Source organism: Nuphar pumila, chromosome 13 (assembly GCF_984573655.1).
Source record: "Nuphar pumila chromosome 13, dmNupPumi1.hap1.1, whole genome shotgun sequence".
NCBI classification, from domain to species: Eukaryota; Viridiplantae; Streptophyta; class Magnoliopsida; order Nymphaeales; family Nymphaeaceae; genus Nuphar; species Nuphar pumila.
Window position 1 is genome coordinate 22,771,144 of NC_143261.1, and position 15,808 is coordinate 22,786,951.

The 15,808-nt window shown below is 38.1% G+C and overlaps 1 protein-coding gene across 1 annotated transcript; it reads left to right on the forward strand.

Moving 5' to 3' along the window:
- The first annotated feature begins 8,712 nt into the window (after nucleotides 1–8,712).
- LOC149818076 (endoglucanase 23-like) lies at nucleotides 8,713–13,060 on the forward strand. The gene is made up of 5 exons (XM_089985780.1): nucleotides 8,713–9,225; nucleotides 9,905–10,204; nucleotides 10,970–11,131; nucleotides 11,722–11,997; nucleotides 12,503–13,060. The coding sequence occupies exons 1-5, from the start codon at nucleotides 8,767–8,769 to the stop codon at nucleotides 12,827–12,829; spliced, it is 1,524 nt and encodes a 507-aa protein (XP_089841906.1). The 5' UTR covers nucleotides 8,713–8,766; the 3' UTR covers nucleotides 12,830–13,060.
- The last annotated feature ends 2,748 nt before the right edge of the window (nucleotides 13,061–15,808 follow it).

Sequence of the window (15,808 nt, forward strand, 5' to 3'; positions counted from 1 at the left end):
ATAATTTCAGACTGGTGATTGGAGCACTGAGCGAGACTAAACATATCTCCCTTAGCAATAGAAGTATTACTTGGTTTGCAATCCTTCATGCCAAATCTATCCAGAATCTTTTCGATATAGCTCTTTTGCGATAATTCAAGGATACCCTAAGAACACTCTCGATGTATCTAGATCCCTAATACAAAAGAGGCATCCACAAGATCTTTTATTTCAATTTTTTTGTCAGAAAACTCTTGGTTTCGTGCAGTATGCCTATATCATTACTGACAAGCAATATGCCATCAACATATAAAACCAAAAAAATATATTTACTCTCACTGAACTTATAGTATATGCATTCATCAACCACATTCATCTCAAAACCATATGAGAAGATTATTTGATGAAATTTATGATACCACTGACGGGAAGCCTGCTTAAGTCTATGAATGGATTTGTTTAGTTTGCAAACCACTTTCTTGGCATCACTTGAGATAAAATATTTTGGCTAAACCATATATATTGTCTCATCAATGTCACCATTAAATAATGCAGTCTTAACATACATCTGATGCAACTCTAAATCATAATGAGCTACAAGTGCCATCATAATCCTAAAAGAGTATTTCATAGAAATCAGAGAGAAAGTTTCCGTGTAAACAATGCCTTTTCTTTGAGTAAAACGTTTTGCAACAAGACGCGCCTTATATCTTTTCACATTACCTTTTGAATCTCTTTTGGTTTTAAATATCTATTTGCAACCAATGGGTTTCAAGCCTTCAGGTAATGAGACAAGATCACACATGTTATTTTTCCTCATGGATTTGTTCTCTTCATGCATTGCTCCAATCCACTTTTAAGAGTTAGAACTTTGTGTAATTTGATGAAAGTTGATTGCATCATCTTTCCTTAAGCCAACATCACCCTCATGTTCTTGTAGAAAGATAATATAATAATTTGAAATTACCCTTCTTCTCTCTCTAGTAGATTTTTTTAGTGGCACTTTTTCTTGAGTTACTTAAGGTGTTTCTTGAGGTTGTTGAGTTTGTACTTTAGGAGTAAAAACTTTATTTTGGATAGGGAGATCTAAAACATTGTTGTGATCCGGATTTGTGGAGACGATGTTAGGAATGAAAATTTTATCATTGTCTACCACAACTGTAGAAAGTGAAAGAAACTCTTTTTCAAAAGTAATGTCTTTTACTTTATCACTCTCTCGAAACTAAGTACCCTCAAAGAAATAAGCATTTTTCATTTCAAAAAATAACTTATTCACAGGATTATAAAACTTATAGCTACTGAACCTTTCAGAATACTTAAAAAAACAGCAACTAACCATTCTGGAATCTAGTTTTTTTTTCATGTAGCCTATAGGTCCTAGCCTTAGTTGGACATCTTCAAATATGAAAATGTTTAATACTAGGCTTTTTGCATGTCCATAATTCATATGGGGTCTTAGTTACTACTTTAGAGGTTACCATGTTCAAAACATAAGATGTACTCTTTAATGCCTCTTCCCAGAGGGATTCTGGTAAGGTAGAATAAGAAATCATACCCCTTACCATATTCTTAAGGGTCATGTTTTATTTCTCAGCAACACCATTCATACTAGAAGTGCATGGCATGGTATACTGAGGGACGATCCCACATTCCTCTAGAAATTTAGCAAAGGACCCTAGATGTTGTTCACATGATCCATCATATCTACCATAGTACTTACCACCACGGTCAGATCTGATGGCCTTAATCTTTTTACCAAGTTAGTTTTCAACTTTAGCCTTAAAAGATTTGAATACATACGGGGACTGAGACTTTTCATGAATTAAATATAAGTACCCATAACAAGAATTGTCATTTATGAACGTAACAAAATATTGTTGACCATTCCAAGAAGTCGTAGGGAATGACCCACAAATATCTGTATGAATTAGTTCTATCATGTCTGATTTCCTTTCGACACCTAATTTTCTTATGTTTGTTTGTTTCTCTTTTATGCACTCAACACAAACCTGAAAGTCGGTGAAATCAAGGGAATCAAGAAACTCACTCGACCCAAGACTTTCAATTCTTTGTTTAGAAATATGACCTAAGCGCTTATGCCATAATAGTGCATAATTCTCATTTGTTAATTTTCATTTTGTACCATGAGAACTTAAATGTAAGGTTTGATTATATGAGGCATCAATATTAAGCAAATAAAAGTTATCGGCCGTAGATAAAGAACCAGTCCCAATAATATTTGAATTAAGAAATAATTTAAATTTATTATTTCTAAATAAACAAGAATAATCATATTTGTCTAAGGTAAAAATAGAAACTAAATTTTGCCTAAAAGATGACATAATAAATGTTTCTTTCTAAATAATTCTCAGTCTTTAAAAGCAACCTAAATGTCTTTATTGCCTCAACTTCAACTGTTTTGCCATCACCCACATATATGAATCTTTCAGCATTAGTTAACGGTCGACAACTTAGGCAACCCTGCATAGACACACTTATGTGAGTGGTAGCACTAGAATCTATCCATCAAGTGTGTTTGGGCACAAAAGTTAAATTAACATTAGAACAAACCAAAGTAAGAAGCAGACTTTTCTTGTCACACCAAACATGATACTTGGTACAATCATTCTTCATGTAACCCTCCCATTTGTAAAAGAAACAACTAAACTTTAGTTCCTGATGTCTTTTCTATTTCTTCTGCGATTGAGGGTCAACTACAACTTTCTTAGTCCTTTTTTTTTTCTTAAACTTTTTATTAGAAGTCACTGCCAAATAAGCATTCTCAGTCTCCTTTTGTTTCATCCTATCATCTTCTTGCACATAGTGTTAATTAAGCTCATTAGGAGTTCATTTTTCTTTCTGGCAGTTATAACTGACCTTAAACTGACTGTATTGTGCAGGAAGGGATATCAAAACCAAGTGCATGAGTATGTCCTCAAATAACTTCAACTTTAGTGCTTTTAGTTTCGAAGCAAGATAACACATCTTCATAATGTATTCCCTAATGTTCCCCTTTGCCTTTATAACTCATTGAGACAAGACTCGAAAGAAGAGTACTTGTCTCAACCTTATTGTTTTTCGCAAAATATTTTTCAATTTCTTTAAGAAAATATTTGACATTAACCTATTCGAACATAGTGGCCCTAAAGGATTCAAGAATTGCACGTTTCATGATCATGAGACTCATGCGATTAGATCGATTCCACCGCTCAGAGTTTATTTTATCCTCAGCAGAACTCCTATCCGTAAGAGCAGGTGGTTGATCTTCTTGTAGTGCAAGATCTAAATCCATACATCCAAGAATGACCATGGCATTCTCTTTCCAGTTTTTAAAATTGAAATCGCTCAAAACAGGGTTATAATTAATATTTATAGATATCGTAAAAATAGATGTATTGACTGAATTAAGAACAAAAACAAGCTCATAGTTAACATATATTTTCACATGAATTAACAAAAGTAATATATTTAAACTATAGTGAACCCCATCACAACATTAACATTTAGTCTTTTAACAAAAATATCAACTTGTAAGTGATACTTTCAAAATAGTAATCAAACATAGACAATTAGTCCTGTTAAACAACGAGTCTTTCTTTGGACCAACTTGTTATTCACATAAAAAATCATAGAATTATCTCATATTTATTACTAAAAATATATATTTACGTTCGACCAAATAGTAATCTTTGTTTGAGACGATCACTATTCGCATGAACCACAAACATATAAACATCACAATATTCTAAAATGAACCAATCTACACAACAGAGGTTACTTTGGTAACATATTGATTCAATCAATTCAATTCAGAATATCAAACACTCAATTAAAAGAATACCAAAGTTCAAATACGTTAATGTATGCATATGAATATAAAGAAAACACAATTACAATATGCATGAGGTCAAAAATAATAAAAAATTACTCTCCAAAGTGACCCATAATGCACGCCAAATAGCCTTAAAATAAAATCCTTAATTTTTTTTATTATTATAAAGCTTGTGCACAGGTTCGACCAATTGGACCTGATCGAACTTACCTGCGGGTCCAAAAATGGTTTGTTTCAGATCGGGTTAGACCCAACATACTGTAACCGGGTGCGGGCTCAAACTGGTATGACCCAAAACGGGTCAGACCCGATAATCCAAAATCAAATGCAAGCATGTATAGTGGATCGAGTCTTGACCAGGCCTAATCCACACAATATATGTATCTTACTCGGTTCAGCCCCTCAACCGAATGGGGTTGAACCGGGTCATCAGGACTCACCCTTAAAAGATACACATGCCGATTTGGTCCCAAATTGGGCACCAAACCGGTTGGTGTGCTAGTGGAGCTTGTACCTGGTGAGACACAGGATCAAAGCGATCTTGTGCAAAGAGGTCGTATCAACCTGGACCAAATGGCCAAACCGGCTTGAACCTAATGCCTTACCCGACATTCGAACCACCCTATACAGGTGACTGAATTGGTTCAGCACCATGTCCCGATTGAAAGTGGTCAAACCATCCCGCACCTGATCATATTTTTTGATAAAAATATATTTTTAAATTATAAAAATACCTTATGCTTACAATTATTGATTTTTGAGTTCTGAAAAGATATACATGTGTGAATTCAATGATTCAAATGCTGATCTTCACTAAGTAGAGCATCTAGATCACATCGATAGAATTAGATTTAGTAATTAAAAAATGCTAAGTGAATTGTACATCATTTGCAGCAAATATTTATGGATATGTGAAATAAGGCAACTAGAATATGTTAAATTAGAAATATGTGAACAACTAGGCATTTACAATACTTTTTTTTTGCAAATCCAACTTGTAGATGCACTCGGCACCATCCATTGGCTAGGAATCAATTGTTGGATCATGTATTTTTGAAAAATATAATTTTTTGGATGCTTGAATATTTATGAAAATTCTAAGCTGTTGATTTTCAAGCCTTAAAAGATTCTTCTTATGCATTGTAATTGAATGATCCAATAGTCAGTTTCTACAAAACCAAACATTTATATCACATCCGTACGGTAAAGTTTAAGAAAAAAGTAAAAAAACTCATGAAAATCTTGGTTCAACTCCAGTTAATATATTCTAGTGGCCCATGTGAAATATATAAAGTTATTGTGACACACTTTTGATTTATATATATCTAATTTCTAAAAGATAAAAGTAACCTTTTGATCAAGTTTAGTATATTTTGTTTACTATTTTTATATGTTAAGATGACCACAATATGGCGTTTTGGAGTACTTTTATACCATGACTCCATCTTTATGAATTATGAACCCTTATATATATATATATATATATATATATATATATATATATATAGAGAGAGAGAGAGAGAGAGAGAGAGAGAGAGAGAGAGAGAGAGAGAGAGAGAGAGAGAGAGGCTAAAAATATGAGAACTATCATGTGAATTGAGCATTTTCAACATTTTTTTCTGCATATCCACCCTTTTTTATGTGTTTGGCTTATTGAATTTGCAAGAAATCAACTCTTAGGTACTGCATTTTTTGATAAAAAAAATACAATATTTTGATACTTGAATATTTATGAAGATTATGAGCTGCTGATTTTAAAGTCTTAAAAAATCTTATTTATTCTTCATAATTGAATTATTCAAGAGCTCATCCTTATAAAACCAACCATTTAGATCACAATTCGTGTGTATATATATATATATATATATATATATATATATATATATATATATAAGTGAGAGAGAGAGGAGTAGGTACTTATGACAACCTACTACAAGCGAAGAAGGGGTTTCTCAGTTATTTTCTCAAATCTTATTGCACAAATGTGTTTATCATGATTGATTTACTAGGAAACAATATTTGGATCATGTTTTTGATAAAAAAATTATGAATTTTAAGCTTTAAATATTTATGATATTTATAAAAAAATTACACCATCGATTTTCAAGCATTATAAAAACCTACCTGCGCATTGGAATTGAATGATGCGATAAACCATTCTTATAAAATCAAATACTTAGAACACATCTGTATGGTTAGATTCTAGAAAAACATGAAAAAAACCATTTAAAATCCCCGTAGGCACAAATCAATGTAGGCAGCTACTCTCTACTCTTTCCCATAACCCAAGTAGAAGCCACCCATTTTTCAACGTTCCTATTTTTTATCATCCAGGATTTTGTTTATTGGCAGTGCAGGATTATCTAGGATTTTAAGAGCTCAAAAAGTTGATGATTAATAAATTATAATACACCAAAATATCATGAATAAATAAGCGTATAAAGGCTCCCATAGATACTTTTGGTCTGGCTTTCAAACGGATAAGTATGTTTTAGTTGTTTAAAGTGAGATGAAAACCAAATCTTATTAGTTCCATCTAGTGGCGGAGCTAGGTATTTAAGACAGGGTGGGCAAAAATGCATAATGTTGATTAAAAATCAAGCATGCGGATCATGTATAATATTGATTAAAAAATATATAAATAAATAATTAATATTTATTTTATTAAAAACCTAAATATTAATTAAAAAAGTATTAAATTTAAATGTTAATCAAAACCCTAATTCATACTTCATCAATTATGCATTTATTTTCTAAACACAAGAGAGATAGAGGTCATGAGCACGGGGCTCCTTCCCTGTTCCATCTCCTGTATAAAACCTTGTCTACATCTGCATTTTTCTCGTTCATTATTACAATGCCTGAGTTGACTTGTTTTTTTTTGTTGATAAAATGTAAGTTGATATTTATTATATTAATTTTTATAAAACTAATAAAAATAGATAATGTTAGAGGTGTCATGGCATGTCTACGTGTTGTGTGTCCTAGACATGGACCTGATATGTACCCCTGTGACATAGGTCAGGACCCACAACAATTGCTCCCAAAGTTGGATGCAGAGATGCCTGGACCCGTGTTAACCTTTGGTTGGCTTCAGCAGCATACGGCTGATATGACCATCTTGAGAGACACCAATGACATAAAATGCGATATTTTCGTTATTAGTATTATCACAAATTTATTTCAAAATTTTCGTTTCCAATGGTTATTTCTTGAGAAAAAAACGTCACTTTTTTTTTTAATGACGAAGGTCCCCCTTGAAGCGGGTAATCTTCTGGTGGAGTTACGGGCACCCAAGCCCCACCAGTGAAAGGCACCTGCACACCGGGTGAGAGTCGAACCTGGGATGAAGGGATGTGCACCTTCTTCCCAAGCCCTGCTACTACTCGGGCAGTCTAGTTGGGTAATTTGTTGTTGTTTTTTGCATATTCTTATTTTGAATTTTTAAACTTCTTAAAGTTTGCTGACGAAAATTTTAAAAAATAAATAATTTCAATTTATAAAGAGATTTTTGCTGCCATTATTTTTCCCGCTTTAAAGTATTGTCATTATGCATGAAACTCATGTCATACTCAGAGTAAACAAGAAATATATTAAATATATTAGTACTGATCATTAATAATGTTATTAATTAATCAAAGCATTTATTGCCGGCGACAATTAGTTAATTAAGAGAGAGGGAGAGAAATGTGTGGCTGGAAGAAATGTGTGGCTGGAAATGAGCGCACATAGCAAAGCGAGAGCCGAACCCACAAGTCGGTAAGCAAGTCAGAGTCCCTTCCCCCTTTTGCCGTACCAAAGGGAAGTACTTTGGGGTGGGCTCCATCACGTTGAGGTGGAATTTTTTGAAGTGACGAAAACGCCCTTGTTCCTCCAAGCTATTTCGTGTATGTCACTCCAGCCGAGACGAATAAGGGCGTCGTGGGGTGGTTTATTTCCACACGGTAGGTAGGGATGGCAGTGAACCGGAGCGGTCTCCACCCCCCCGCCCTGTCTCAAAATCCTGCCCTTCATCCCCTTACGGGTTTATGCAAGGACTTGGGGTTTTAAGCAAACGGATCTCGGGATCTAGATGGTTTTTTTCTTGAGTTACCAGAAAAAAAAAAGATCAAAAAATTGAATTATGGAGCAAGGTGGATCAAAGAGTAGCTAAATGTTTGAATGGTGAGTAGAATGAGATGGTTTTTCGTCGATATACAAACAACATGGTTCAGCAATCTGTGCAGCAGTGGGCCAGTCAAGTAAATTATTAAAGCTTTGAGCAAACTTCAGCTAAAGGCAAACTTTTCCAAACTATTTTTTCCCAAACCGACCTCATGTTAGCAGTTATATTGGTAAAAGATCTTTCCAGTTTCGTTTGCTAATCTTCTTCATTTCTCTTAATAGTTTTCACAATTATTTTTACTTTCACTTTCTTACTTGCCAACTTCCCTTCAATCTTCCTTCCCACACCCAACTATTATTAAATGGGTTCCCTTTTCAAAGATGCGTGCCTTCTCAATCTTTGTCTATCAGCTAGGAACCAAAAAGGGTTTCAAGTAAATGCCAAACTCGGCCATTAGATTCCATAATGGTGAATTCCGTTGAATCCGTTGGGAGAAATAGTAACTTCCGCAACTTCCGCACTCTCGCATAACTCCTCAATTGAGTTCCAACATAAACAATGGGAATTCATCAAACCCCTTAATTACCAGGAAACACACCGGCGTGAAGCCGAGCCGAGAGTTAGAGACGGGACTTTCTATCTCCCCCTCGTGAACCCTACAACAACCGAACCCCTCCCCCCCCTCCTCCCCATACGTGCCAAGTCGCAAGTACGAACCTACCTCCTAACCATAATCAACCAATTAATAAAGTATATAAATACACACACGAGGTTCAGAGAGAAGCAGAACAGAGAGAGAGAGAGAGAGAGAGAGAGAGAGAGAGAGAGACTCCCTGTTCCTGATGAGTATATGAATAGCAATACTAATAAGAAAAGAATGGCTTCCTCTTCTTCCGTTCCTCTCTGTGCGTCCCTGCTATTGATCTTGCTCTTGGGGACGTCGTCCCTTAGGGTGGTGGAGGGGGCGCATGACTACCTGGAGGCATTGTCGAAATGCATAATGTTCTTCGAGGGGCAGAGGTCGGGGAGGATCCCAGCGGGGCAGAGGGTGGCCTGGCGGTTGAGCTCCGGCCTCGGGGACGGGTCAGAGGCCGGGGTCGACCTCGAGGGCGGGTACTACGACGCCGGAGACAACGTCAAGTTCGGGTTCCCCATGGCCTTCACCACCACCATGCTCGCCTGGGGGATCGTCGAGTTCGGCGACGCCATGGCCCCCTCCGGCGAGCTCGCCAACTCCTTGGTCTCCCTCCGGTGGGCCACCGACTACCTCCTCAAGGCCGTCTCCCACCCCAACCGCGTCTTCGTTCAGGTTAGAGCACCCGAATTTTCAGTTTTTTTCACCCTTCACACTTCTCTCTGATTCTGAGTCAAGGGTATTTTCGGTATCAAAAGTTTTCTCTGTACAGTGCTATTTTTTATCACCTTAATAAATAGAAAGGGTAATTTGGTCCTTTGGCGCGGGATGCCATCCCTTCGCGCAGCTTGAAAAGCATTAGACCTGCAACTGCAAGACGTCGTGACGGGGTTCGCTAGATTCCGAAACAAGTCAAGCATCGATAGAAATTTACGATGCTACCCTTTTTGTCCTACAGAGTTCGATTCCCGCTCCCCATAACAAGAAACCACCCAACTATGATACACCGACCATCAGATTCATCCGTTACGTGAGCATAACTTCCCTGAACCGTCCATTTCTTTTTTCAGTAGAAAATTTTTTTTTTCTTCGGTCGTTTGGTAGTCTCTCCTTTTTCACCATAATTGAATTGACGGTTCTGCCATCCTAAAATAATAAGACCATCGAATTCCTCCTCGAAGGATTCCAATGTGATGGCCATGATCGTTAGAGTTGCACTGTAATGTTAAGCGAGAGGTCGGGGGATCGAATCCCATCTGGGGGTTGTTACGCATTAAAATTTGGCACTATTAGTAAGACCTTTGTTATATTAATTGCTGCTAGAAACTGACCGTGCTGTTAATTGTTTGATCAGGTGGGCAACCCGATTCAGGACCACAACTGCTGGGAGAGGCCGGAGGACATGGACACGCCCCGGACAGTCTACACCATCGACCAGCAGAACCCGGGATCCGACGTCGCTGCAGAGACGGCGGCCGCACTCGCCGCAGCATCGATGGCTTTCCGGCCATTCGATCCGGACTACTCCTACACCCTCCTGGCCAACGCGATCCGGGTGTTCGACTTTGCCGACAGCTACAGGGGCGCTTACAGCGACAACGCCGGGCTCAAGGACGGGGTGTGCCCTTTCTACTGCGACTTTGATGGCTACCAGGCACGTCTCTCTACCTTTGCTTTCATCCCCCATACTTCCCCATCGCACACCTTCCCAAATTACCACACACCAATGTCATATACCAATTGGTTCAACAGCCCTTCACCCATTTGGCTTTGCACCTACACAAGTATGACAAACTCGAGATATTTTCCTCAGCCGTTTAAAACATTCAAAATATCGTGATGTTTATATTTTAAGGTCTTTCAATTCCTTTCCCATTAAAATACAAGAGATTTTTGAAAAGAAATATAAAAACTGAACTTTTTTGGCAGCCCATTTTTTTTTTGTGTGCCATCTTAATGCTCACCAATATTGTCACACCAATTGGTCCAAGAAGGGCCAGTGGCAAATAACGTTGGTTTCGTGGGGATTTAGTCCTAGTACTGGCGTTGGTTCTTGTCCTTATATGCATCTAGCTCTATACGTCGTATTATTGGTTTCCCTTTCCCTAGCTCGTGAATGCACAAGGGTGTTTATCGTGTGGGCCATGGCCATTGAGAAATTGAGCCCTTTGTTAAACCACCGTGATGGGGAAACGCTTGGTTAAAAATAGCCAAGCTCACACAAGCATGACATGTGCAATATAGAGGCCATGACCCATCCAAATTAAACTGGCCACCGCTAGAGCGGTGGTTCATGTGATCATAACAATTATCTTCTACCTTTTTCCTTTTTTTTTTTTAATTTCATAGATTAGTAGTCCTCTCTACATCATCATAATTTTGATGATTGTTAACGACTATGGAGGATGGAGACATGCAGGATGAGCTGCTGTGGGGTGCTGCGTGGTTAAGGAGGGCTACGTCCAACGACTCGTACCTGTACTACATACAGGCCAACGGCAGGATACTGGGTGCCGACGACAACATCAATGAGTTCGGTTGGGACAACAAGCACGCCGGCCTCAACGTCCTCGTCTCCAAGGTGTTCAGTCGGACTACTCTCTCTTCAATTCCATTGCCAAATTGCCCTCTTTTCTCTATCATCATTTTATTGTTATGAACCGTTACTCATTTAACTCGTTACCGTACTAGAAAAATAAAGAGATCGAGCTGCTTTTGGGAGTGGCACAAAAGTTGTAACCTATTCATGGCAAGAATTTTTTTTTGGTAATCTTCTAGTCATTTTTATATCGAGGACAGCATAAAGGAATTCTCCATTGCAATCAATAGGACTCCTCTCCACTCATGGCGAGAGTCGTCCACGATCTCTGTCAAGTCATAAAAATTTGCCAAAACGGAGACAGATTGCTCAGAATTTTGGATTTCGGGGTTTGAATCATCGAGTGTCGTCTTGTGACTATGGTTCCCATTGGGCATTGGGAGCATAGTGGGCGTTAAATGACCGGTTTACCCTCCATAGATAATGATGCATGCTGTTGGTTTTATCGAGCTCAATTACTTTTGGTATAATCAACAAAACAATTCTTTACCAAATCAATAAATAATGATGAGAGCGTTTCTTGTGTTTTAATGAACTGGGGGCAATGGTTTGGCATGTGTGCGTGTGTGCAGGAGTACTTGGAGGGGAGCGTGATGTCGCTTCAGTCGTACAAGGAGTGGGCGGACAGCTTCATGTGCACGCTCATACCTGGGTCGTCGTCTTCGCACATCGAGTACACGCCCGGTGGGCTCATATACAAGCCCGGCGGCAGCAACATGCAGCATGTCACCTCCATAGCCTTCCTGCTGCTCGCCTACGCCAAGTACCTCTCCTCCTCCTCACAGACCGTCTCCTGTGGCAACATCGCCGCCGACCCTGCCACCCTCCGCCTCCAAGCCAAAAAGCAGGTACACTCTTCTTTCATCGAGACTGTTCTACTCTAGCTAGATTGTCACATTTGTAGTCTTGCCTATTCTTAAAACCAACCAAGGGATTTCAATGGGTAAAAGTGACTGAGGCTGACAGACGAGTAACTTGTTAAATAGGTAGGTGTTTCTCTAAATACTTTAAAAAATTGACGCAGGTGATGTAATTTTTTTCATACAGTAAGTGCTTATTTATACGTAAGTTACCTTTTAATTTTTTAAGCACTCTTTGTGGCAAAGTAGTGATTTAAAGGGTTCAAGAGATTGATTGCAAGACCCAACGTTCTAATAGCCTAATAAGGATGAAGAGTGTCCAGGTTAGACATCCCAAACTAACTCGGTGGGTGTTGTAGGGCTATCAACTTTAGTCATCCCTATAAACACAAGGGCCAAGAAATTCAGATTTCAGACCCACCCTGGCCCAACTGATGATATTGACACTCTTGCTCATCTTTTGGTAGTAACTGTGATGGTTGGTTTGGGGCAGGTGGACTACCTTCTTGGGGACAACCCCATTGGCATGTCCTACATGGTTGGGTACGGCGCCAGGTACCCGCAGCGCATCCACCACCGCGGATCCTCCCTCCCGTCCGTCCTGGCCCACCCTCAGTTCATAGCGTGCAAGGAGGGCTCTGTCTACTTCAACTCTTCGGGACCCAATCCGAACCTACTGGTAGGTGCAGTGGTGGGCGGTCCAGGCGAGGACGATGTCTACAACGACGACCGAGTTGACTTCAGGCTGTCCGAGCCCACAACGTACATAAACGCACCCTTGGTGGGTGTACTCGCTTACTTTGTGGCGAACCCCAACTAGAAACTAATGGCTTGGCAATGAAAGATAACAACAAGAAGCCAACGATTCACATGACCAACCAAGACCGTGTAGATATGAACGAAGGACGTTGAACCAAGAAGAGGAAGGCAAGGATCTCAACTAGCTATATCCCACTTGTGAAGAAAGGAAAATAAAGGCCAACACATCCCTTTTGTTTGCTTGGTTATCAAATGACGAAGAAGTAATAAAAGAAACAAATGGGAAATGGAACGAATAGTGTTTGTGGCTTGGTGATGCTTTCTATTTCCACTTTTTTGCCTTTTATGGTGTCTAGTAAGTACTTGTGTGGAGGAAGGGGTTGGGGAGGTTAGTGGGCATGGCCCCTCATCAATGACGATCATAGGATACTCTATCAACTCTTTCCCTAGTTGCTCACAGAATGACAAAAGTGCCCTCACATTACTCCCGTGAGTATTTGGAATTTTGTGCATGGAATTCGTGTAGGAGATTCTCTTTTCCTTGGACTCCATAGAGGTGATTTTTTGTTTTGGAGAGAGAGAGAGAGAGAGAGAGAGAGAGAGAGAGAGAGAGAGAGAGAGAGAGAGATTTTTTCTTTTTTTTTGAAAGAAAGAGGTTGGTGAATGTTAAATGTAGAAAGTGGGTTGTCGGCAGGAAAGAAATACTTTTTGTTCTTAAACGGCTTATATGAGATCGGTCTTCGGTGGAAGAAGATCAAGTCTCGTGGAGAAAAGACGAATGCCATTCAATGAAACCGACACTTGCTGCTAAATTGTCTGCTTATTGAAGGATTTAGGTATGTCGAGAAATTTCGGGCTAAGATCTGGCAACAAATTGTTTGCTTACTCAGCATATACATTAACCAGGATGGATTAGCGACGACTTAAATTCATCGCTAATCCGTCGTTAAACAGCTTAACGATGGATTAACGACACATTAGCGACAAATATCTTTCATCGTAAATTTTTTGATGCTAAATAGCGACGAAATACCATTCCGTCGCTAAGTAGCGACAAACTGTATTTGTCGCCAGTTCCGTCGCTAAGTTGCGACGGAATAACGAATGCCAATATCCGTCGCAAGGCCTTCATTACTATACAACGACTTTGGTTTGACGACGTATTTATAGTCATCGTTAATCCGTCGCTACATTTAACGATAATATTAAATAGCAACAAATATATCTATCGCCAATCCATCGCAAACAAGAAAAAAAAATAAAAAAAATATTTGAAAATTAAATATCGAGAAAAATTTCTATTATGTGATTCTATAATGCTCATATGTGTTCTAAGGTAGTCAAAAAACTTTATATGTGATTCTATCATGCTCATATGTGTTCTAAAGTAGACAAAAAACTATATATGTGATTATATCATGCTCATATGTGTTTTAAGGCAGTTAAAAAAACTATATATGTGATTCTATCATGCTCATATGTGTTCTAAGGTAGTAAAAAAACTTTATATGTGATTCTATCATACTCATATGTGTTCTAAGCCAGGCAAAAAACTGTATATGTGATTCTATCATGCTCATATGTTTTGTAAGACAGTCAAAAAAACTGTATATGTGATTCTATCATGCTCATGTGTGCTCTAAGGCAGTAAAAAAAACTGTATATGTGATTCTATTATGCTCATATGTGCTCTAAGGCAGTAAAAAAACTTTATATGTGATTCTATCATGCTCATATGTATTCTAAGGCAGGCAAAAAATTTTATATGTGATTCTATCATGCTCATATGTATTCTAAAGCAGGCAAAAAACTGTATATGTGATTATATCATGCTCATATGTGTTCTAAGGCAGGCAAAAAAATGTATATATGATTCTACCATGCTCATATATGTTCAAGGCAGTTGAAAAACTTTATATTTGATTCAATCATGCTCATATGTATTCTAAAGGCAGTAAAAAAATTGTTTTTGTGATTCTATCATGCTCATATGTGTTCAAAGACACTAAAAAAACTGTATATGTGATTCTATTATGCTCATATGTGTTCTAAGGCAGTAAAAAAACTGTATATGTGATTCTATCGTGCTCATATGTATTCAAAGACAATAAAAATATTATACTGAAATATTATATAAATGGTTAGTATTGATAAACAAAATATACTGAAATAAATTATATCCAATGCACCTAAGTTAAGGCAATCAAAGTGATATGAAATCTAACGATATATAATATATCACATGAACCTTTCATACCTGAGAGGCACCTGCAATCGAAGTTTCCCTGTTCTGCAAAAAATTGTTGAACTCATCTCGAAGAACGTCGACAATTGTTTCATGGAAGTAGTCACACATTGTGTCCTTAACGATCTGGCGTACATCATCACCGAAAAAAATAGGATGCTTGGAGCTGATGTCGACGGGAGAAGTCTGTGAGCCATCATTGGAGGAAGCAACGACTGGTGAGGTGTTCATATTACTCCCAAACCCGAACACACGACCCTTTTTGGGTTCACCTACTGCAGTCAACCATGCTGTAGGATCAAATGATGGATGCTGAGTAGAGTCATCGCCATATCGCTCTACCATCTGTTGCTCATATGCCTCCTACAAAATAATGTTTACAGTATGCATTAATAATTAAGAATTATAATGTTTATGATAAATTATATATTACAATGATTATTAATACAATAAATACATACCATTATCGTTCTCGCCTTCTCTGATACGAACTCTCCCGTGGTCTTACATTTATGTGTTTCAACAAACACATCCTTGTATGGTACAATGTCTCTTTTTTTTGCTTCCTGCGAAGTGAAATGATAAAAGATTTAGTTAACAGGTTTGCAACAATACTTATCAAATTGACAATATATATTGATAAGTTACCATTTTCTTCAGGTGACTCCCAAAAGTTCTAGATCCACCTTTGTGTAGATGGGCTTCGGGCATTTTCGCTTGATTTTGTGCAGCCTTCGCTAAGCGATTTCAAAATGCATCACCCGTCCACTTGTCACATATTCTCTCTCAATAATC